We start from the raw sequence: 25,972 nt of genomic DNA, 5'->3' as shown, positions 1-25,972 counted from the left end.
TCCAATGGCTCTCAGTTTTATTAAATAAGCAAAAATTTTTATATATATAAACTATAACATATTTCATATTATTAAATAATTGTGCAAAACATTTACATAGCACAGAGGGGAACAGGTGATAGCCTACACTTCTTTTAGATTCTTGCAATTCTTTTAACACATTTACAAACTTTAAATACAGCCCAAAATCAGCAGTATTGTATAATGACTCTTCAAAGGCTAACCAAACACTGGCAGAAGAATAATTTATGTGATGGTGCAATTGTATTTTTCCAGTTGAAATATTGCAGGAAATACACTTAATGAGGGCTCTGTCACACAAACAAGCAGTAGGTACATCAGAGGAGTGAAAGCTGAATTCTCACCTGGAGGTAACTGTGACAGATCTAAAGGTTTGAGTGTTATGAGGTCTGGAGTACTAATGCTTCAGGTAAACTTTCAGCAAGTCAAGATCAAGTAATATTTCAACTTTGTAACAAAGTTTCACAGAAATTATGTGTGATCCTTCCCCTTAGCGTGGAGTTTTAAAAATTACAATAATTGAATGTTCCTGTTTGCAGGTTGATATAGATCAGGTCTGCATACATGTCACCAAGGATTTTTAACTTTATTATTTGAACAGAATGCCAAAATGCATAATTTGAGACAAACTGGCATTCCAAGTATGTAGGGGGAAACTCACCTACTTAGATGGTTTTGTTTGGTTTTTTTCAATGGAGCTCCTTCTACTTGTTCTAAGCAACCATACTCCACACCTATTTTTAACTTTACAGCTAAAGCATTTTTACAAAAGCTGAACAGACTCATGCTAGTAAATAAATTACATGCTGCAGCAACTCGAGCAGTGCCCACTTACCACTACAGAGATTTAAGAATACCACATACTGGTTTAACATCCATTTTCACTCATTTTGTCATTAAGACTTACATTATGTTTGGGTCAACCAAAGAAACCCAAAGAGATTTATAAAATTTTACAACAATTAAACAGTAATGTTTAATTCTACAAATGAATAAAGCCAACTACTGCAGCTCAATATGACAACAACAGGACTAACAGCAGTGAAATCATGTACAATTTACTATATTACTGACATGTAATTCTTACAAAAAACATGAAATAATTTAGACTGACATCCCATAAAACATTTGGTTTTTGATTTATGAATTTAAATTACACACTTTTTAAGTGACAAATTATGTGAAAGTAATATAGCTGAAGATGAAAGATAAGTAAATCAGAACTCCCAGAGAATGCTCTGGCCCCAGTAAAGCACTAAAATCTACTGCTCAACTCTTACTAACTGCAGTAGTCCATGATTTTACCTTCACACCTTTTCCCCCCTCATCTAGAATTGTTTTTTTCATGGATTTTATTAAAATATAGTTTCTAGAACTGTTCTTTTACAGTTTTAAAAACATTTAAATACCATGCTCTAAAAAAGAGCATTTATACAAAGTCTTTTATTTACAATATAGACAGTTATGATCAGGTGTTAATAAGATCAACTCTTCCATGTAAGAAGAAATCCAAGCTTATGCGCTAAAGATTAATGAATGTGTCAGTGTTTTGAACTGTCTTGTAAACAAATCTGAAAACAGGTGTGGATGACCAAATTATCACTTAAAGTAGTTGATCAGGAAAGACTACATCACACAGAAAAGTTTCATTACCTCTAAGGAGGACTAAACAAGCACAAAATTTGCAGGTTATTTCCACAAGGCCGCACTGCCAATTCTGTAACTAAGCAGGACAGATGCCAATAGCTTCTCAGAATAAGACAATTTGCCTCTGAAGTGCCTTAGGGAAATAGTATGCTGGGTTTGTATTCTCACAGCATTCCCGTTGTTTGAAAAGGAATTCTTCCATCAGTAAAACAAAGGTTAGTGAAAATTAAAATGACTGGACAAATCCAACAAAAATGGGTATCTCCATAAGCCACTCAGCACTTCATACAGAAATCTCTGTTGAGTTTTCCACATTAGGAAACATCAAAATCACCCTCTCTTAAAATAGCTTATCTTTATAAATGGAGAAAAATGGAACAAACATTTTTCTGCGTACAAATATTTAATTCCATGCAAGATGGAAAACATGAGTGCACAATAAACTTCATCTCATACCTAAATAATTTATAAATTAATTGGTTAGAATAAAATAGGGTCTATAGCAATTACTGTTACATTTTAAACACATGCAGATGAGTTAACAGCAACATTTTTACATAAAGTTTAGTGCAAGAATGTATCTGCTTAATAAATAGACTGAAGATACCTATGTAATGCTTTGAGGTGTACACACAGTATTTGTGCACATAATAACCTGGTTCTGAAAAGTTGTCCCTGTTTGTCTATAAACTACAAGTGCCCATTTTAAATAAAAAAAATCCATAATTACTCATGGGCTACTTCCCTGTGACACATGGTGTCACAAACATTGTGGTGAAAATGTAATACTGAAGTTAATCTAGAGATTATTTTTTTTTTATACACAGTTTTTATACAATCAAGAAAAAGAGATACAATTTGTATCAACAAACAAAAGGTCATTTCTGGTTATTTGAGGCATTGCTCTCAGCTGCTTATACCATGCAAGAGAAGAGAATAAGAATTAATTGCAAATTAAAAATATGAAATGTTTTTGAAAACTGGTCAAGAGTTAAATCTGTTTTCCCCCAGCTATTTAAGTGTTTGAATTATTCTCCCCATGAACAGAGTGAATAATTAATTAAAACTTAAATTATTTTTAAACACCAAGTGTAAATACAGAATCACCTTCAAGTTACTTCATTTCAAATACATAATGACATAGTCATTATATACATCACCTGTACCAACACAAGAAAATTTATCCTGTGTGAAATGATACAGTTATCAAATGTCAGTAAATTAACTGTAGTTGCACCCATAATTGTGGTTTCTTCTTGGTTCACTTGGTGGGATTTTTAATATGACAGGAACCTATTTTGCACATGATAAAGAGCCCACAAGATATTTTGAATCAAACCAACCACTACAGTAACACAAGTGGAGGAAATGATAAACTTTGTTTCTCAGACAAACAGATAACTAGAAAGCAGCATGCAAGCCATTATCAAAACACCAGAAACAACCCTGACTGCAGCCTCACGTTCTGTGTGTTTCACAGTAAGAAACATTTAGGCAGTGTCACACCTTCTCATGAAGAAACAAAAGGCCATAAACCAGGCCTTCTCAACTTTCATGAAAAAAACTACAGTAGAAGTCAACAAGTCCTAGCTCGAGACATGTCGAGTTAGTCATGGTTCAAAATGCTGAAATATACAGTGGATTCAAAAAAGGGCGTACAGTCAGTGCAGCTTAAAAAAACCAATAAACGCCTCTTTTGGAGACATTTAGCTACAAAGGTTCCCACCCTGAGCAAGATACCAGTTGCGCAAACAATGCCACACAAAATTATCTCACCTGTTGAAACAGGAACTCTAAAAGCCTTCATGAGGCAAATGCACACCTTTGCGTGGATCTGAAGAGCAAAAACCAGGACAGCTTTGCCACAAACCCAAACTGGAGCATCTCTTTTCAAGAAGCAGCCTTCCCCCTCCACCCCTTCTCAAGTTGTTCTTGTACAGCCACCTTGAATGTCAGGCTCACTCAAACATCATCCTAGCTCCCAGAGGAAGGGCTGCAGTTAGTGATGAACTTCCATGTTAACATCTAGTTTTTGCTGCTTCAAGTTGAGTAATCCAGTTTACGTAATACTGACAATTTATTTTCAGCTTGTTTAGTCATTTGGGCCAGCAGCTGCTTACTGCATGTTTGAGAGGAGATTCTGGAGAGAAGCTATGTTACAATTTCAGTTTACTCAATGGCACTCTTGCCTTTACATTCCTTAATGTTTTGGTCCTAATTTAATAAAGTTTTTGGCTTCTGTTGGATTGAACCAACATATTGAACAATGTAATAGTTACTAAAACTCTTGAGAGACAGTTCTGATGTTTAAGTGCCAACAACCATGTTGACATTGAAAAACTGATATCAGTTTTTCCTTTTATAAACAATTTTAATTTTTAGCAAATTTTCTTTTTCTTCAATACTTCAGATGCCAGTAGGCAGTGTCAAATGACAAAGCTGAAACCCTAGAAGTCATCTGGGTGTGTATTGAGCTTACTTTTAGAGGCCGATTAGGTATTCATAAGCAAATTGTAAGTGTACACTAATACATGCAATATAATTGCTAACACTAATTTTGTAGTAACAGCTTTGAGACACTGATTGTGACATTATAGTTCTTAGTGAGCTATCCATGCAGCAAGGTATGCATTTCCTATAAAATACTATTAAAAGTCCCTATATTTAAAATCTTAAAATTTGCAATACAATCAACTTTTATATAGTGCCTCAGCATATATATATGATTGCTACTGTGTACAGAATTTTAAACTATCTTAGTAGAAAATATGTACAATAGGTTGGCCTCTTCCTTCACGTAAGTTTTCCTCTGGGTCCTATGTGCTGTACAGGTTCATTTATCCAAAAGAGGCTGTACTGCTCTAACGCCCTGTTCTTAATTTGGCAACAATCATAGCTGCCAGCTGTTGTGCATCTGTCATGTGGGGATTCTTTTCCATCACAGAAAGGACAACGCTTGGAGGGAAAATATTGCAGAGGTTCTTGTATGTTTGATACTGATGTTCTGGGATGATATGAGGTTCCCGTGGCTCACCACATATCCCAATCCAGGGGTTTCTCCAGAGTTGCTCCATCTTCTCAGGCATGCTTCTTACCATGACAGGCTCGTAACAAGGCTGCATGAGGTTGTTACTCAGTGGGTACGAGTGGTAAGTGTACGAGTCTGATGCACAGGGTAATGGATCCCAGCTGGCGTGCTGCTCTCGACAGAGAGGTGGTCGTCTCTGCCTCGTGGGGTTACTTTCATAAAGCCGTGAGTCAGAAATGCTGTCCATTCTCGTCATCACCAAGGCACGGCTTGGCTGTGCAGTTGATGGATGAACGTTTTGAGGCACAGGGTATTCTCCTGGACAACTGGACCGTGCTCCAACAACTGGATGCTGGGCATGTAGGCCTAAGTGGGAAACTGACTGTTTGCGAAGGGATTGCTTAGGCTCTTCAGTTCCGTAACTCTGACCTCTATTTAAGGCTTCATGGTAACCATGAGGGAAAGGCTGAAGACGATTTTTCGATGGCAGTCTGTGGCTCTTCACATTGTCTTCTGGACTGGCATCTGCTACACCCAGATACAAGTCATTGTAAGAGGAATAAGAATCATTACTTGTATGGCTTAAGCAATTGTCAGGACAGGGGCTTGAGTTTCTAGAATACATCCCCTGGTCCATATCAGCCCCGTAATAATCTGAGTTACGGATACTACTTATGCTTAAGTTGGAGAAATCACTGAGTAAGGAGTAATAGCCATGGTCCCCCAGTGACTCGTATTTGGGATACTGGTCAATATAGCTAACTGAGGTGCCATGGCTATTGGTGACTAGTATAGGAGGATATTGCACACTGGACATATGTTCCAGTGAGGATTTCTGATGTACGAACTGTGAGGAACCTGGCACCGGACTGCTTGCAGAACGAGTATTTAATGCACCAGCTGCATGGCTTTTTGGTGGAGGGAGCGTTGGTACACTTAATGCAGAAACCAGAGACGGGACTGAGCTGGCCTCGGACTTCCGGGCTGCTGATAACTTTTCCTCAGGCTCCACAGCTACTGACCTAATGCTTGGATCTGACTGACGTTTTGGGGCAATGCGTTTCACTTCAGAACTGATTTCTCCTTTGGAGCTGGATGGCCCTGTGCCACATTTGGCCAAGGCTCCCTCACTCATAGTTTTCACAGCAGATAATTTGGCACTTATTCGAAGCTCATCCGCTACTGACCTTTGAGGCTGGTTTGCACGTTCTGGGTGGTAATATTTACATTTGTGCCCATAGGTGCACTTTTTACCTGGAAGAAAAGGGTTTACAGGTTAAATAAATTAAAAACTCATTAATACCACCAGTTGCTATCTTTTTTTCTTTACATCTTTCACCACTTCTCAATAGTAGTATTTCTATATTAAACTCCTAAAGAATAATGATGTATTTGATATATACAGGCAGTCACAGACTCTGCTGTCTGTATACATGTCTATCTACATCAAAGGCAAGACATACCATTTTTCTTCCTACTGGCTCATGATTCCAATAATGACAACATACACACAGTGCTACATAAAACAGAACAGCTTTAAGAGAGTTTTATTAATTATTAATCTCCTCCCTCGAATACAAACCAGAATAAAATAGCAAAAGGATGTATTATCCACAAGGTGTATCTGGTAATCCTTAATTTTCTGCTACACTATTTTTATAAAAATGTGTATGAAGGATATAGAAGTGGACATTGTGCCTGGATGGCAACATGAAAAGTGGTAAATTTTTTTTGTTCTGGTAATGACAAGATGTTAATTAATTGCTTGCTTCACCTACCTTTAAATGCAACAAATGGATCTGACTTGGCTACTTACCATAAGGACACGGTTGTTTCTTATGTTCAGGAATAACAGGCCTTTTTCTTAAGAAATTTTCAAGGCTTGGACCATGGCGTCCTAAAGGATCATCTGGAGGCATAAATCTAAGGTAAAAGAAATGAAACATGATCAGTTTTTTTCCTGAGAATGCCGAATTAGCAAATTCATTTACTTTTGAAGGAAAGCCCCATACTTGTCATTCACAAAAGAATACATTAGCAGCCGCTCCTCTATGAACTTCTTCCATTCTGGTTTTTCATTCTGAAGATCACGATAGTTATCATTTGACACAATGATGCCATCCGAGTCGAAAGCGAGTTTGACAATGAATCGATCATCATAGCAAACTACTCTTCTTCCCTGAACTCTTCGAGACGGGGTGAAAACAAGAATTTTTTCTTTCTCCAATTTCCGTAAGATTTCTTGATCTGTAAAAAAATTTTAGTTGAGCAGCTTTTTAAAAAGCTTTGAAAGAAAGAAATGCAACCTTTTTATTATGAAAATTCATGCCTTTTTTTGTCTGACAAAGTATCTTGCAGTTATATTCACACACATTCCTGATTAAGATTAAAAAACACCTAGATGTGGATTTTATTTCTGAGGTTTCAAAGCTCTGAGTAAATATTCAATATTTGAATTTCATAACCACTCTGTAGCCAAGTACCTTGGCTCAGTCTTTCTGAATATGTCAGGAACTCTGTATTACAATAGCCTTGCTAGCCTGCAGTAAAATACAAGGACCTTCTATGGGTCAAAACACATGCTGCCTTTTCAGTGTTCAAGATAACCCTACTAACTGAGTCCCTGGCCTGCTACTACTTATTTTATGCTCACCCAGCAAATAAGACTCAGTTCCTGTATGCTCAACAATGTTTGCAAATGGGGAAATTGCAACTACTGCTTCTCAAAAGTGTTGAAACCATCCAATAATGTTACAAATCCCACATCATAGTTTACACATTCAGATATTTAAATGCTTGTTTCCTCACCAGTGAAACTGTTTTGCTTTTCAAACAAACAGTTGAGTGCAACATAATCATTACCACATTCACAGCCCAGTACTGGCACCAATCAGAAATATGAAAATAAGTTTTTTTTTCTTTTTAACCAAGGGGTTGAAGAAGATTTTGATGTTACCTGTAATTGGTGCATCAGGTCGAGACTGTTCTTTTCTCCATGCAGGTACAAACACAGTGATATCTTTATGTCCTTTTTCCAGAAACCAATCAACAGCTAGTTGAATTCCCCGGCAGGAAAATCCTTCTTTGTTCCCATGGCTGAAGAACATGCAAGTTTTAGAAACAGCAAGGACAAAAGTTACATTTGGTTTTGGTTTTTGTTGTGGTGATTTGATTTTATTTTTCTTCTAAAGCTGCCATGGTCAAAGGACATAATGAAAACAAAGTCTGTAAATTTTTAATTGGCCTCCTTACATAATTGGAAAAAGACAACCACACAGAGCTATTCAGTCATCAGATTGCAGCAACCCTGCTATGTAAAAAGTCTATAAATGGTGAAATTTTACTATCCCAGAGCAAAAGCAAGTAAACATGAAGTTTTTCAGTTTTTTTTTTTCATTTTATTAGCTGACTTAATGAAAAATATCACTTTCCTCAACAAACTGAGCTCACCTTAAATAGCACCATAAAACGCTATCAAAAAATAGGAATGAACAATGCTGACTTGCCATGGATGATAAGTGCTTTTAAATATCCATATTAATAAAATATTTTCCTCTGATACTAAATGTTCTGCATCTTTATTAGAATTTTTTATAGGAAAGAAATAATTGTGTCAAAGTTTAAGTTCCGTCCCCATCAAAAATTTGTTTTCTGAAACACAAAGGAGTCTCTAAAACAGCAAACAATTCAAATAAAATAATTTAATTTTTCAAAAGGCCTAAGAAGGCCTTTACAAATCATTGGCTAGCTGAATTCTGTACTCTACAGACATGCATGGGACAGGTATCTCTTGGGTCACTGTTGACCTAAGCAGCCAAGTGTACATAGAATATCCTGAGTCAGAAGGGACCTACAAGGACCATCAGAATCCAACTCCTGGCCCCATGCAGAACATCCCAAGAATCCCACCATGTGCCTGAGAGCATTGTGTAAACGTTTCTTGAACTTGGACTGGCTAGATGCTGTTACCACTGCCCTGGGAGCCTGTTCCAGTGCTCAACCACCCTCTGGGTGAAAAACCTTTCTCTGAGATCCAACCTGAACCTTCCCTGACTCAGCTTTATGCCATTTTCTCAAGTCCTTTCACTGGTCACAAGAGTGAAGAAATCAGTATCTGCCACTCTACTTCCCCTCATGAAGATGTTGAAGAGCACAATGAGCTCTGACCTCGGTCTTCTTTCCTCCAGGCAGAACAAACCAAGTGACCTCAGCCACTCCTCATCAGGTTTCCCCTCCAGACCTCTCCCCTTCCTTGTGCCCTCATTTGAATGCCCCAAACTGCACTCAGTACTCAAGGTGGAGCAAGCAGCATAGCTGTGCAGGTCAGCAGGTTTAGATCATGCATTATCACTATTCTGACACAGCTAAATTGCTTTGAATACTGAGCAGGCACAATCATCAAGAGCTCAAATATCATGAATTCACTGTATTTCATTACAGTTTTCATACAGTGCACGTCACTTTAGAAAGAACAAACCTATCCTACTTGGTTACTTTCCACTAATGTCCAGAAACAATTTTCAGTATTCAGTTCAAGGACTTCAAAATACTAAACCCATCCACACAAAAGCACATTGCTTGAACAAAAGATTCTAAGTGAGAACTTGGATTTAAAACAAGGGCAGGGGAACTGGAATAGGGATTCCATATAAAGGAGTAGCAGCATAATTAAAAGCCTAGACTAAAGAGTCCATAAAGTAGATGTATTATCAGTATAATTGTCTATATGACTTAAAATTACTTTGCCATCAATATTGTTGTTTTCTTAAATATTTTAGTGATTTATTATTTTCGAATATCATGACAGGGAGACCCACCTCATAGCAACATTGCTTCCATCAATGACAATTGGCCTCAAGTTATCACTGTTATCCACCACTTCATCTTCCAGTGACAATTCAGGGCTTGCTATTTCCTTTGGGCAAGGGCCTCTTGGCACCAGAGTACCAGTGGTACTGCTGGCAGTGCTTTGTCCCTCTGATTCACTTTTGTTGCCAAGTCTCACAAGCTCTGCTAGAACATCATTGATGAGCGCATCTGCTCCCAACTTGTTCAGTACAGCCTGGATCTGATCTCCTGCATACCCAAGCTTTAAAGCAAAATCCATTTTAGCTTGGTATTCCTTGTCCAAATTTGTTTTGCATTCATCTAGCTTCAAGTCTTGTGTGATACTGCTCTGTGAAAAACTTGGGCGATCCAGACACGGGGAGCGGCAGAGCGGCCGATGCGGTTTGGTGGAAACCTCCTTCTCTCTCCACTGAGTACTGCTTCTCAAGTATGGTTGCTCAGGCTCACTTTCTGAGCTCGTCCATTCCTCAGATTCAGCACTGCATTCCCCTGCGTCTTGTTCCACATTTCTGTCTTCTCTGGAGTGCCTCTTCTCCATTTTTAGCTTCCCTACCATAGACCAGGCCGTCATCACGTTCAGCTTCCAGCCAGAGCGCTCAGTTCTCTTTCATTTCCAAAGCCACCTGGAATTCATGCTCAATTGCATCATGTTGGCCAATTAAAAGTTTACACAAGGCTGGAGCTAATTTGCCTTGCTTACTATATCCTGTCATAAGAAACACCAACATGAAGTTCCTTTAAAAAAAGAAAAAAATAATAAAAATTAGGTTTTGATCAATTCTGCAAAATACAATCAACTACAATGATTTTGTTTACAAGTCAGTAGATGTCCCTAGTCATTCACACTTTTATGTAAACTGATTGTAATAAGGCATATAATTTCACTGTCTCTGTAATCACAAATAAAACTCTCTTTCCCTCCCTCAGTTACTTTACCTACAAAAAAAAAAAAAAAAAAGGACAATTCCCATACAATATACATAGAGCTGGAACAAATTATCTCAGTAATAGTTAAAGATAATAGAACGGAAAAGGGTGAGCCACCATTTCCACTAGAAACCTGTCTTCTCCTGGAAGAACAGCCTGTCTACACTAGGAAGAGCTGTGCAGTGTTCCAGTATGCATAAAATTTGACACGAACCATTTCAGCCTCTTTCAGTAGGATTTATCAGAATCAACAAGTTTACCTACCAAAAGTATCTTCTGAAAACAAAACAGACATTTAACAAAATAATATAAGCCACAAAAGAAAATTAAAATTATCACCAGTATGCATATAAGTCAAAGCTTATTCTTTTTAAGTTTTCATATCCTTTTGGGTTTAGGTAATAAGATGCAGAAAATCACAGCACATAATATACCACCCACAGAATCACAGAATGGCCTCTTCACCATTTGTCAGAGGTCAGCCCTAATTCCTTTGGGATAATTTACAGGTGTTTCCTGGGTCCTCTCTGACACTCAGAAGCACTTCCCTTCCCCTGATGAATCTAGTTCAAAGCTCTGCTAGTAAGTCTTAGAAAGGTTTCTTTCTTGACTATTTCCCCACATTAAATGGTTTCTGTTGCCTATGGTAATATTTCAGAGAGTCTAGAAGAGTGATAAAATTTGATAAGCAAAACCATACAAATGTCAAAGGATCTCTGAGACAGGTCCATATTAGCCTAACAACAACCAAACCCCCTAAAAATGCCTCAAAGTGAAACTAAGATTATTAACCTGCAAAACCTTTTTACAGTAATATATAATTATCATAAACAGGCAAACCAGTAACATTCTACCGGACTGCACTCCAATTTATGCAAACAAAAATATATACGTGCAGAGACAGCTGCACAAAAAGGTGTTCAAAAAATAACCAGACATGGCACTCAATGCTCTGGTCTATTTGACAAGGTGGGGACTGGTCAAAGGTTGGACTCTACGATCCTGGAGGTTTTTTTCCAACCTAAAGAATTCTGTGATAGTCTAAGTCCTTTATGCCATATGAAATAAAAACACAGTTTTCCTGCATTTGAATGGAATTTCCAATCTTGATTAGTTAGGTTTAATTTAGACTTTAAAAACTGCTGTTCTTTCATGTTATTTATTCAAAGACTATCCCTCTAAATACTCAGGTATTATTTTACAGTACTCTATTTTCATTCCAAGTGATTTTTCTCTCACATAGCACTAATAGCAGTATGTTTACAACCCAAGTACTTGCCAACATAGATGTATTAATAGCTTAACCTGGAATGGATTTTAATTAGGTCTCATGCATAACCTTGTACTTTGACAAAACTTAAAAAAAAAAAAAAAAAAAAAGGATATATAAAAGTGATTATAAAAGAAGGTTAAAAAAACAGGTTATCAGCACACTGCACCCACAGCTTACAAAACATTGCAGGAACAATTGAAGCAGTGAAGGAACACTTTACAATGCATGTGGTAAGACTAATTTTTTTCTGATTATTGAGACTGTACTGCTTTGGCACTGGACAAAGAACAGCATGATTGTGTTCATCCAAGTTTAAAGAGCTCCATTCTTCTTTCCCAGTTGTCTAACTGCTCTCTAAGCACAATGTCACAAGAATGTTTTTGGCTTTTGTCAAGCTTATCATCGTGAAACCTTCATTCTCTCCCCTGACCCCTCCAATGCCTTTGATGCTTTCCCAGACTATCCAAGTCATAAGAAATCACGAAACACTTTTTCCTTGCATCCCACACTCCCTGTCTCTGGGAGATGGCCCAGGCAGCCCCAGGCTCAAGGTGTTGGGTGCCACCCCCATTTCTCTGTGTTACTGGAGTTCTCCCGCTGGTCATTGTAACCCCAAGCTCCTTTGTGGTTCTGAAGGTGAGTTTTTATCACAGACTGTATCAGTTTATTACAAACATTTCAGGCAAGATGCATTTTTATTACTATGTGTAGAAAAATATCTGCATTTCTGCTACTTGAACTTCTTAAGGTAATTTGTTACAAGTCTTTCTCTACAATGTTTTCCATACAGGTGAATGAACTGTGACTGAGAAGACAATCAAATTATATTCTAGCATCACAATACATAAGAGATGAGAAAGTTCAAACAGCCAAAGCTTGATACACATAAAACTTTATATTTCAGTTCTTACATATAAAATGAAGTATTACATTAATATTATACACATTTCTCAAATATCATGTTGTGCCCAAACATTGTCATTTTAGCTTTAATTGAAAAAAGACTTAATAAAGTGCAGAATGCAAAACTACAATGTAAAGAACTCAACATGTGAAATAATGTACCCTTTTATTGAGTTTAAATCCTCTCTTTGTTTGTAGTAACTGTACAGAGCATTCATTTCATGCAGTGTCCTTAAATCTTCAAATCTTCAAATTACATCTTTGGCTAAAGCTATATGTATTCAATTTCTTTTCTAACAATAACTATATGACTTAATGCTTTTAATTGGCCAAATCACTTCTAAATTTTTAGACAAAAAAAGAGAAGTGATGGTCTACATGTAATATACTTAATTTGTATACATACAATCTGAAAGAAAATATTTGCAAAAATAGATATTTTTTTTTTTAAAGATTATTTGGTAGTTTGTATTTTCCACACCCAAATGAAAACAACTCCTGGTTATTAATATTCCTCCTGTTTTCCACTTTAAGTGACAAATTCCATAATTCCTTTGATACATGTGAAAACAACCACCACAATTATAGACACATCTCTGAGAGTACTTCCAGTCAGCAGGAACACATTTATGCAATTAACTCACTGGCATTTAGACTTTAAAAAAAAAAACAAAAAAGACCCAGGAGCAACAGCAGTACAGTTTGTTTGTTTATTTGCTTTTCCACACTGTACTTGTCAGTGCAGAGTACTGAGAATAAGAGAGAATTTCATTCCTTTCTCATTTATATTATTTAAATACCTAGGGATCTCTATCTGTTCCAAGCCTATTCTAACCATATAGTCCCTTGCACAATGAACATACAATCTGGAATTATGATGGAGTATCACTAAAATCACATGGATCAGTTTGGTACTGCTTGTCCAGACATCTTTAGAATGTAGTACTTTGTGGGCACACTAAGGGAGTTTATGGTGGGAAAAAAGCCCGGTAATTATCAGCTAATAGAACTACTCTTGTATATATTTTTCCACTTTTTTATTTTCTTACTGCTTATACTGAATACTTTTTAAAGTTAATACAGATGCACTAAGGGGTTACCACAGTGGGTAAATTTTTTTTTTTTTAAATCCTCTTACAACCAAATTCAGAACAAAAATTTAAAAACATAAATAATTTGAGTAATGCTTGATTTTGCTGATATCTACAAAACTGAGAAACAAGTCAGAAAATATTTTCAAAGATAGAATCAAACTTCATCTTGCAGATCATGAACAGCATCTTCTCACTGAAATTTCAGAATTTGTTTATTATGAGTTACATTTCCACCCAAAGACAGCCAAATATGAACACACACTTAAAGGAAAGAAAGCTATTACAAATTTCTAATTTAAAGCTACTACAACTCAGAAATACAGACACTGCAGCTTTAAAATTTTAATTCTCATGATGCTTGCTGCTAAGCAACCAACCAAGTTTTCTTCCCAAACACCTCTTTCAGCACAGTCACGAGCAACTAGTAGAACTGATAAGTGATTCAGAAAAAAGAGTCAGACAAAATCATGTATATTTTGTTCATAAGGGGCCAAACTGAAAGCATCTCTTCAATTTTGATGATATTAAAACAGAAAGGAAATATCTACACAGTAATAAAGTACTGTAATATAAATGAAAACACTTGCAAATTATTCAACAATCACTATTCAAATGACAATGACTATTACAGACTATTCCTTGTTACACACACACCAACTATTTTCTAAAGAGTCCAAACCCACAGAAACAATATAAAGTACCGACAAAGAGAAAGAGAATACTTTCTAAAAATTATTTTAAATTTTGTTCAGGAACACTACAATCAACAGGACCTCCAGCATTGTACTGTGCTAGAGCACAGACCAGTGGTTACTCTAAAGAACTCTAAAGCACTTCCAAGTACTTTTTTTCTGAGCTTTAAAAACTTCCCCAACACACCAATTGCTATTTTAAAGGCATTGTGATTTGAGCCTGCAGTGCCCATATACAAAACCCTGACAAAGCAAGCAGCACCAAAATGCATTGCACACATCTCAGGAATGTGACAGAGCAGTATTTGCTAGGCAGTGTTATTGTCAGGGGACACAGACCAGGGGCAGCTCAAGATGCAGAAATGGCCCTGGATTTGGGATTAGCCCTTGATTTTAAAAATCAGTGCTTATGAAAAAGGCAACACAGCTCAACATCAGTGTTTTCATGGCATTGAAGCCACAACTATCTTGTTGTATTCTTATCTCAGGGGCAGCACAGATATTACACACTGCTGCCTTCTGCTTCGAGTATATTCTGAGGTACCGAACTATTTTATCTAAGAGAGTGCTCAAATCTGACAAAGTATATGAGTCACAAATGAAGCCAGTAACTTTTTCTCATTCTAATTATACACTTAGGTGGCACACATCTGCTGGGACAGAGTCACAACTGAAGAAAAGCAGAGAAATATTCTCAAATTAACAGTTGAATATTTCAGAACGAATTTAAAAATTGGAAGAGCTGTGCTGCATGACATTACTGATGTCGTTTAGGTTTTGCCTTTTTTTCTTTTATATGTTCTCTGTGTTCTTCACTCATATAGTTGTAGCTCTGTAGCCTATTGTATTAGTGACTAGTTTTCCCAGTACTTTTCCATGGCCTTTCCTTAAGCAGAAAGACAAAACAAATTCCAGAGCTCCAAGCCCCAGAGGGTACAAGACCCATGTGCTATCTTGGGTCTCCCTGGGAACCAAGGCTGAGAACAACTCTTGGAGAGACATTCTCATGGACAAAGCACAGCCAGTGCTGAAGGGGGGCTCCAGACAAGGGGCTTGAGCTGGGGAGGAATTGCATCACCACTTGTCCTCCTAATTGGTGCTTTTTATCAATTATGCTAATTTTCTGAAACCTATAAAAATGTACTCACACCTGGGGGGATGGGATGTGCTTTTGTGGACATCTTTCCATAACTTCCCCTGAAGGCCTTCAAATAAAGATCTCCTTTTATATTAACTCTGTACTAAAATTGTCTCAAGTTTCATTTCCAAGTTGGGCAAAAGGCAACATTATAGGCAATTATCTCCTGTCCTTAATAAAAAGGCAAAGAGCTGGAGATTAGCAGCATTTTGCCTATATGTATGCACACTTTGAACTACTAGATTTTCATACTTATGATTATTTTAAATAGAGGTAACAAGAATACATTACAGTTTACATATGCATATACTAATACTAATACTAATAAATACATTGCAGTTCAACAGGAATTAATCACTGTCATAAATTTCTTTTTCTAACCTTAGAATGAATTATTTTCAGTACATAACAAATGAGGTAGCTTCGCATATTTTTCATTTGCTGTGTCAAATGTTGCATGACTGTAGGAAAGTAGGACAAAATAGGCTTTTTTAGAAAATTTTCCTATTTAAGTTGGCCATTTGGAAATTGAAGTGACACCAAAATTTGGTGCTTTTAGAAAACAACAATATTCAAAATTTGTAGTCACAGTTTAAAACTATTTTATATCATTTGATTAAGACTGACTTAAGAGCTTCCATGCTTAGCAAACCACTCTCATATAAGCAAATCAGTGAAGATGTATAGCATATATATTCTGATATAGGCTTCCATAAAAAGTCCAAAATACATATAAGTGAAGGAAAACAAGTATATAAGGTTTTAAAAGCAGCTGCTTTTTGATGTAAATATTTGGCATTACCAATCCTTACAATACCATGCTTGCTGAGGAATGAGGAATCTTATTTAAAAGGAATCCTTTAATTTTAAGATGCTTAAAATGAATACATGTTCAAAGAATTCTTGTATTTTTTAATCTAATAAATTAGATATGGTCTAAAGTAAGATCTGAGCACAGATCTGCAGCTCATGTATACATTTAGAGACATGTATAGTATTCACAGAATATGTGCTAAGTCAAGCTGCATTTTTAACAGAGGTGTTAAAATGGCAGATCAGGCTTTTCAGTCCCTTGATAATTAGAGCCATATAAATGACAGCATTTTGATTCAGATTAATGGATTTTTTTTTCTTATCTTACTATGCAATGTCAGTCTCAACACATTCCTGGGAAGTCTCAACACTGTCATTTTGATGAACAGAGAAACCTTAAATTTACACAAATCAAAGGCCTAATATTGTATAGTCTTTTATCAAGTGAAATTCAGTAAATGTCAAGAAAAATATTTTACCTTTTTTACTTATTATGGCTTCTCTGAAATAAAACACTCATATACATTAAATCTAAAGTACTAGCTGTTTGCACCAGCAGTGAACACAGTGTCCTTAAAATTAATATCAAAACAGCAATTGAAAATAGCCTGCTAGCTATGGCTAGTAATCAATTTTATTTAGAAGCTTCCTATTTTCTGAGTCAATTCAGATAAAGTATTTTAAAAGAAAAACAAATTTGCCATTGCTGTTTCTCCATCTGTCTCTCTCCCTCCCTTAACCATCTTTGGAGAAGAACTATAAGGAATGTGACTTAGCATTCTTCTATTTCAGAGGCAAAGGACAAAGGAAGATTTTCAGTGTTGACTCACCAGTCAAGCTAAATGTAATTGTTACCACCACCCATCCCTGAAGGGGATGTTCTTCTTGACAAATGCTGATGGAACACTTGTAATAGTAGGAAAAGTTCAGTTGTGCAGAGAGGGTTGAATTTCAGGAATTCATACACCAGAATATATAGAACTGGAAATTACTTCAGAAATACCACTAGGCTTTACCTTTCTGATCTACAATCTATATTGTAGTTCCTGTCTACACTGAACAGTGATGGAAAAAACCCACCAAATGCACACACAAATAAATACAGATAGATAGAAATGCCCGTACATACATAAATGTGCAAGTTCTAATTCTGCCAGTGTATCACTCGATACATTTCACAGATCAGTTCAGAAAAGTGAAATAGAGCTCTTACTCCCCAAATGCTGCAAACACTAAAAAGTTTGGTTGTTCTTCCCCCACCAAGCTCTAGCCCACAGTTCCTGAAATCCTGTCACCACAGTTGTCTCAGTGTAAGAAAGTTATGAATGCTGTTTGAGAACCATGGAAATGCAGGGCACTGCCAATAATGTAAGTAAAACCCTGAGTCAGCAGATCAAGTAATTTTCAAAAATCATGAGAATATCACTGAGTGGTATAAAAAACCAGATTCATGAAATCATGCCATGGACTCTTCACCAAAACATTTAATTAACTAGAACCTACTAATTCATGACTCCCTAGAGTATGAAGAAGCTGATGGGCTCATAATGACAGCTGGAAAAGGGATTGGGTGGGAATTTTTTGAGGGAGGAATTAGTTTGTTTCTTAAACACAGATCAAGTTTACAGTGCACCTCAAAAAATAATTGCACCTGTGCAAAGGGGAACAACATCCTGCAACACAAAGGCAAGAAAGAATAATCACGACAGACAAAAATATATAAGCATTGTCATGCAATAAAGTTATTGTGCAAGTACCACTCTAAGGACCTAAATTTCTCACTTCCCTTTTCAACACTGCTGAATGCAAGTTATTGGTGTTTGGCTGGATTATTAAACAGGAACCAGAGAGTGACAGCATCCTTCAGCAATGACAAGACATTCAGCTGAATTAGATTCTTCAGCAATGACAAGACATTCAGCTGAATTAGATTCAAGAGCCAATCCTTACTCCCCACGCTGTGAAAAGTAATGAGCCCAACTCTGCCTTTTAATGGTCTTTTTATTTCAGGAAAATTAGATTAAATACTGCATTTCTAGTGATCACGACTTAAAAAAGATCCAACCCAACAACCTTAAGAAGAACATCCCATATTTGCAACTGAGTTGCCACACGTTTCAAATTTAGATTTTTTTGGGTTTTTTGGCTGACCTTGATGAAAACTTCCTCATTCAGCATAGCAGAAATTGTAGTGAGTTACTATGTTACTATGCTCAACCTCCCGATAACAAGCAAGAAACTAAACAGAAAAGCAGAGTACTTTGCTGCATCAGAAATAAACCTCAAAGACGGTTCAGAACTTCACTTTATTTTTCTAACTCTGCTCAAACTGTAAATCTGTACATCAAACACTAGGTGTTTGCCCTGCAAGATTGACAAGAGTATGACTAAACATTTGTGGCACCTCTCATAAAGGTACAGAAATTAACCCAGAGACCTTTTAGAAAATGCCAGGAACAGAAAAACATCAGCCTACCAACAAACACCAGGGAAATGAGAACAAGCATTTTGATTAGTTATATGTTGGAAAAATCATGGCTATTTCTGAAAACCCAAAATAAAATATATGAAATACTAGGGTCACAATAGATTTGGAACATGAAATAAAACAATGTTTTCTTTGCTGTGCAAATACACAATTAATCCCTTGGCCCAAATCCACAGCTTTTACCAAATCTAAACTTGCCAAGAAGTTATTTTGTTTTTTTGTTTTGATTATGACTACATAATTTAACTCAAACAACACCATCGAATAGAAAACTTGGTAGGAGAGAACCCATTTTTACTGCACTCTTAGCATATTGTGGAGTTTTGTTAAACTGAAAAATTGTTCTAAAGAACTACAGCAACACCTCAATGTTTGAGGTATTTCAAACTTACTTCAGCAAATACTTTCAGTGATCACTGATATATGTATTGGACTATAGATAAAAGCAAGCTGTGTCTAGCACATCACATGGAGAACTTGAAATTGCTTGTGAAGGAGTCAACAGGGGAAGTTTAGGTTGGATGTTAAGAATAGGTTCTTCCCCCTGAGGGTCATGGTACCAAACCCCAGAGCTCAAGGAGCTTTTGGACACAGTGGGATTCTTGGGGTGAAGGGCCAGGAGCTGGACTTTAATGATCCTTGTAGATCTCTTCCAACTCAGTATATTCTACAATTCTGTGAACTACAAATCAAGTGTGAACTGAAGAGAAATGCAAAAGTAGTATAAAATTTAAATACCTTGCCTCAAAATTCATTAATTTTGTCATACTCTTAAGTATGAATTCAAAGGCATAAGATGGACATGGTTGGAATTATAATCAGGAAGCAGCATTTTAGCTCTTTCCTAAGTTACATGATTCCTGTTTGGAGTTAACCTAACCTAGAAAGAACAAGTAGTGCTGAGCACAAGACAAGCACCAAGTACAGGCCTTCTGAAAGAAAGGAAATGGAGTATTTCTATTGCATTAGGTATTTAATCATTATTTCCTAAGACAGGAAAAAGAAATAATTATACAGTACATATACATTTATAAACAGGTGGTCTAACAATTATATATAACAACCTTTTCCCACCAATTTTCCCTTTCAAATAATCTTAAGGAGCTACAGCTAGCATTATTGCTACTCAAAAGTAAATTGTTATCCTTATTAAGGCAACACTTACACTTCAGTTGACAATATTACATAAAATAAGAGCAGACATGTAACTCCTAAAGCTTATTTGTGGGCAGTTCCTTATAAACTGAAAAGATTTATTTGGATCTGTGACCAAAGGAATACACTAATTCTCCTAATCCACATTCTGATAGGAGGCCATTTGGTACTACCTACTCTGCAGATATAAATGACTCATTAATGCTCTGTGAAAGGAAAAAAAAAAAAGTTGTGATTGCAGCTAAGTCAAAGACACATCAAGGATGTGATGCATCTTATCATCTTATCTTACACTAATTCAATTTGTAATTGAATATTTAGAATACTGCTCTGACAGACTAAACCAAATGTTCCTCTAACCAAAACTCTCACCCAGAAACAACTCTGAGAAACTTGAAAAACAAAGGGTATTCAATTTCTAAAGACCTCAATATACTGGATGGACAGTATATATATATATATATATATAATATACCCTCACATCCTATGTCATCCAACAAGAGGCAAGATGGACTCACCTGTTAGGACAGGTGGTTTCTGATAAACTGAAACAACCCCTTTATAAACTACTAAAAAAAAAATCTGAAACTGAGAAAGACCCCTCACTCAGTAAGTATCAAACCTTTATGGAAAGCAGCAAGAGAAGCTTGAAGGCATCTTGCGACTTTATATTTTCACTGCAATTACCTTGCTTTTGCAAAAACAAAGTCAGTACATGGCTAATTAAGTCTGCCTTAAGCATGGTGCTGGACTAAGTGATCTCCTGAAGGAAGTCCAACACCAACTAATTCTTTTATGCTAATATTCCTTTATTCATATAAGGACAACACTGCTCATGTCCAAGGTGAAGAAGCTGGAAAGTCATCAAGAAAACCAAAAAAAAGCCTATCACTCTGCTTTTGAAAATGAAAAAGCAAATCCCTATGCTCCAGCAACTTCATCACTCCCTTTCTAAAGGGAGATCTACCTATGGACAAGACCTGAGGAAGGAAGGTTTTTTGGTGTGATGGATTATTTTGTTTTGTATTATTTTGTATTTTAAATCAGGACAACATAGAAATCAGAAAGGGGAAAGACTTGGTGAAGAGATGGAAATTAGCATTTGATCTTACAAAAAAAGAAAAGCATTGTGTTAGAGGGGGCAATAGCACGTGGTTTTAGCTGGAAATTGTCAGACTTAGGACTTTATGTGATTTGTCTGAGGTGTCTGTGGGCTCATTAAAGGAGTGCATATTTCTCGTGGATGTCTTCACTAAATATAAGAGTCTAAACCTTTGGCTTTAGCCTAAGGTTGATACTTTGCCCCTGTTACAGCATTCAACTAAAATAGAAGTTGAGTCAGCTAATGAGAACAGATATTCATCTTGATGAGGGTCTCTCTCCAGACAGAATGAATGCAGAAAGGGACTCTTAAATTTGTGTAACAAACAGGTGCCTTGGCCTTGGTGGGATTTGTAAAAAGCTTTAGTTCTACTGTAGAATGATTTCCTAATGAAATTCTAGAAGAGCCCCACAACAATGATGTAAAGCCTGGGTTTTATTTTGACATGGTAAATCAATCTGCTTTCTAGCAAGCCATGTCAAAAATAACCCATGAAAGAAAATCAAATACAATAGCTACCTTTACAAGTCAAAGATATTTAGCTAAGTACTTATTTAAATATAGAACATATATATTTGAATCAAAATTGCCAGCTAATGAAGAGTTTTTCTTATTATGGCCAGTCTCATGAATAAATTTGTCACCTCAGAAGAATGAAGCTACATTTCAGATGTTAGACTGCTTAGCTCTGCACTTCCAAATACGTTTCCTAACTCTGAAATATATCTCATACATTACTACATATCATGGCACCAGACAGCCTGGATCTGTAAAGGTGACCATGGTATTCTTATTTCCACATGAATTACTTGGGACACCACAGATATATCATATAAAATACAGCTTTTCAACAAAAAGGGACAGTTCACAGGAAACTAAAAACACCCCACATTAACAGATGGTAAAGCATTTTAAAAATACCTGTATTATTGCTCAAAGAAGCTTTTTATTTACAAGGTATAAAAAATAGTATTTTATAATAAAATTTAAAAAAAACAAAACCTTGATATATTAAAAAGTACATAGTTGCCCAGCCATGAAAATATGGCTCTTCAAAGCCCTTTATTGTCTAGCAGATTCCATGATGCAAACAAGGACAGCATTCTAAGTATGTGCAGCATTATAGAAATTTGATTGTTTAAATTATTTTTTTCACATCATGAGATGGACAAATCAATATATCAAACTAATTTCCAATGTGGCAATAGCTGGAAACTTCTTCCAAATTTATAAATTGCTTTTCTTCATCTCCCCAAGCCCTACTTTCATACCTGAACTTAGATGCTGCCTTCCTTATTCCCAGAAGTCCCAGTGCTTCTGCTCTTGATTCAAATAGTAAAAAAGTGCAAGTGATAGAAGCAATTTGTTTTACTTCTATTATTCACAGATTTATAGCAGAATTTTAAGTGTTCAACAAAATAACATTTCAGTTGCAAACTATAAAATGGCTAGGAAAGTCAAAAACCAGCAGATGTCTGGAATAATATGCATTGGAAAAGGCTTCCAGAAAGACCAAAGAACAGAAAGCCAGGACTTACCTCATTTACAGCTGGGTACAGTAAGAATTTACTTTCTTACTAGTTCATCAGCATATAAAGTGTTATTGGTATCCCTTCATCCATCTCAACCCTTTTTCTTGTCATTCTTTCCAAATAGTGAGTTTGAGTTAGATTTAGATTTAGCAGTTAGATTTCCTTTTTTTTAAATACTTTTTACTGAGATCAGTCAAATGAAATTGACTTAGGAAGCTTTATGGATCGCTTCTATTAAAACTTGCTATACATTAGATGATTTTAGAAGGTAAACAGATCCAGAAAATGTTAAAAGTGACAGGATTGATATATGGAAAACATGACATTGAAGAAGAAAAAACATATTCCAAAGACAGCTAAATTGCTCTATATTTGAAGATGACCTTGAAATTCCCACTAACCCATTTTTCCATTAAGAAGCAAAAATAATTTCATCAGTGACACTAGCCAAATTTGTGAAATATATCTTCCAGTCCTACATACCATAGTTCAGTTATAACATCTGGCAAGCAAAAGATATATCAACAGAGGATCCCTCCTACACAAAAAAGACTACTTGACAGGCTCTTCCATTTCAATAAACAAACATACCAAGCATAAGAAATCTGATGGACTGGAATGCTGCATATTCCCAAGCACTCAGAATTACTGATATGCATAATGCAAGTTCATAAATGACCAGCATTTTAATATGCTTCCTATTCTTACTTCACATTTATGGCAATACATACTCATCACTGCAACAGATCGTAAAACTAAAACAAAAAAACAGTAAAACAATATCAGATGTATCTCAGTAAACCCAAATAATTTAAATTCACGTCTATTAGAGGACTCAGTATAGCTTTTGGTTCAATTTTACTGCTTTGCTAGGTTGTGAGGTAAACGCCTCCTGTGAAATACAATTTCCAAATGATTTAATGACAATTAGAAAAGCAGACATCTATGAAAAAAAACACTTTCAAATGAACTGATTAAAAAAGTGTCTCAAACCTCAAGCATACTGCATGAGTGAGCAGTTCCTTATCCACAGTTGCATTATAAAGCAAAATGGAAGGATGCAAGTTGCAATCATCAGGTATCCTCTACAAAAGTATTTTCCTTATTTCACCACCTTTCTTCGTTAACGCAAGTTTTTTGCATTGTTCTTTTGTTCAGACGCGGAACACCTTCTTAAACAGCGTGCTAACGCAGCCTTTGCGATCTCTCCTCGGAGCTTTAAATTACTAAATGACGCCAGGAGAATTTCCCGGCTCCGTGCCCCACTGCCCAGGCCGTTCCACCTGCCCTGCCCCACCTCCAGCAGGCTGGGCGAGGATGCAATGGGTGCCCCCAGGGCCTGGCGTCCCCTCGGCCAGCGCGCCGCTGCTGCGGGGCAGGCGGCAGCGACCAAGGGCAGCGGCCCCGCAGCGCGGAGGGACGCGCCGGACCAGTGCCGGTGCGCGGAGGGCGGCGGGGGCACCCCGGGGAGCACCGGCAGCAGCCCCGGGAGCACCGGCAGCAGACCCGGGAGCACCGGCAGCAGCCCGAGCAGCGGCTCCCCGCGCTGTCCCCGCAGCGGAGCGCGCTCGGACAGCGGCCCAAGGCCGCGCCGCGGCTGCCGCCGGGCCCGGAGCGCGGCCGACGAGCGGCAGGGGGCGCCCCGCAGCCCCGCTCCCCCCGCCGCGCGGACCCCGGGGGAGGGGAGCGCTCCGCCGGGCGCCGCCGCTCCCCCGCTCCGAGCCGCCCTCGGCACCCCCGCCCCCGGCCGGGGCCTCACCCGCTGCTGTCGCTACGGACACCCTCCGCGGCTCCCTGCGGGATCTGGCGGCGAAGAGGCGAGGGACGGCGGGGCTCGGCGCGGCCGCGGCACGGGCCCCACTCCGGCCGCTCCCGCCGCATGGAGGGGGAAGGGCTGGCCGGAGCGAGGGGAGATGAGGGGGCGTGGAGGAGCAGAGCCAGGACGGGACGGGGTGGGGAGGGATGGGGGAAGTGCGGGCGCGGAGTTCAGCGCCGACGGGAGCGCGGGGGCCGCTGCCGCCGCCTCATCGCCGCCCGCGCCGCACCGGGCCCGCGCCGCCGCCCGGCCGCCGTCGCCCGGCAACGCGCGCGCCCCCGCTGCCGCAGGCGCGCGGCTCCGCGCGGCGCCCCGCGCGCTCCCGACCGCCGGCGCACGCGCAACCGGCGCGCGCCGGCCTCCCCGCCCCCTCCCGACGACAGGGGGCGCTGCCGGCGGGAACGGGAAACGGGGAACGGGGAATGGGGAACGGGGAATGGGGAACGGGAACGGGGTACAATGGGAAAAAGGGGAACGGGGAATGGGGAACGAGAACGGGGTACAATGGGAAAAGGGGAACGGGAATGGGGAACGGGGAACGAGAACGGGAATGGGGAACGGGGAACGAGAACGGGGTACAATGGGAAAAGGGGAACGGGAATGGGGAATGGCGAACGGGGAACGGGAACGGGGTACAACGGGGAACGGGGATGGGGGTACGGGGAACGGGGAATGGGGAACGGGAACGGGGAATGGGGGATGGGGAATGGGGGACGGGGAACGAGGAATGGGGTACGGGGAATAGGGAATGGGGATTGGGAACGGGGATGGGGAATGGGCTACGGGGAACTGGGAATGGGGAACGGCAACGGGAAATGGGGGACGGGGAATGGGGAACGGGTAACGAGGAACGGGGTACGGGGAATAGGGAATGGGGATTGGGGAACGGGAACGGGGAATGTAGCATGGGGAATGGGGAACGAGGAATGGGGACAGGGAACAGGAACGGGGATGGGAAACGGGAACGGGGAATGAGGACGGGGCACCGGGCACCATCAGCTGACCGCTGGGGAGTACCGAATCAGGGCTGGCTGTATGGCCGGGCTCGGGTAGAGAATGGGAAAAGGGAGACAGTTTCCCATGGCATTGTCCCCATTGGACACCGATCCCCCTGCTGAAACAGGAGGAGGAGGCAGATGGGTGCCAGGCGGTTTATAAAAATATTGTGTTTTCCCAGTTGTGCAGGTCACGGGGTTGGAGGATGAAATAAAGGACATGACCAAGTGCAGGTGTATTTAGGCATACCTTTGGGATGGGCCAAGATCAACATATGCAGGCACTTAAACCTTTAGCTAGGTAGGATGCTCCAGCAAAGGATTAAGAAAATTTGCAAATACTTTAGGCTTTGCTTAAAACATTGATATTTAAGGACTCAATCTTTGAAGATCTCAGGGCTAGCATGTAGTTGTTCTTACCAGTTTCAGTGTTGTTGTACCTTCAGCTTCCCAAAGCATTCTGAAACCAATACCACCTGTCTCTTAACATATGAAATGGC

The 25,972-nt window shown here is 38.7% G+C and overlaps 1 protein-coding gene across 1 annotated transcript; it reads right to left on the bottom strand.

The window, feature by feature from the left end:
- Positions 1–24,732, bottom strand: ZC3H12B (zinc finger CCCH-type containing 12B). Its single transcript, XM_056491754.1, has 6 exons — positions 24,421–24,732; positions 9,514–10,279; positions 7,653–7,792; positions 6,709–6,943; positions 6,513–6,619; positions 1–5,950 (listed from the first exon to the last, which is right to left on the bottom strand). Exons 2-6 carry the CDS (start codon positions 10,113–10,115, stop codon positions 4,530–4,532), a joined length of 2,505 nt encoding a protein of 834 aa, XP_056347729.1. The 5' UTR covers positions 10,116–10,279; positions 24,421–24,732; the 3' UTR covers positions 1–4,529.
- Between the last annotated feature and the right edge of the window lie 1,240 nt (positions 24,733–25,972).

The sequence above is a fragment of the Oenanthe melanoleuca genome, chromosome 4A, assembly GCF_029582105.1.
Source record: "Oenanthe melanoleuca isolate GR-GAL-2019-014 chromosome 4A, OMel1.0, whole genome shotgun sequence".
Lineage (NCBI taxonomy): Eukaryota > Metazoa > Chordata > Aves > Passeriformes > Muscicapidae > Oenanthe > Oenanthe melanoleuca.
The sequence above is the reverse complement of the archived record's forward strand: the minus strand, read 5'-3'. Positions and strand labels throughout refer to the sequence as shown.

Coding starts and splice junctions, on each gene's coding strand:
- ZC3H12B (XM_056491754.1), bottom strand. CDS start 10,115: ATGACGGCCTGGTCTATGGTAGGGAAGCTAAAAATGGAGAAGAGGCAC. Junction 7,793..9,513: donor GGAAGCAATGTTGCTATGAG/GTGGGTCTCCCT, acceptor CATGTTCTTCAG/CCATGGGAACAAAGAAGGAT. Junction 6,944..7,652: donor ACCTGATGCACCAATTACAG/GTAACATCAAAA, acceptor ATTTTTTTACAG/ATCAAGAAATCTTACGGAAA.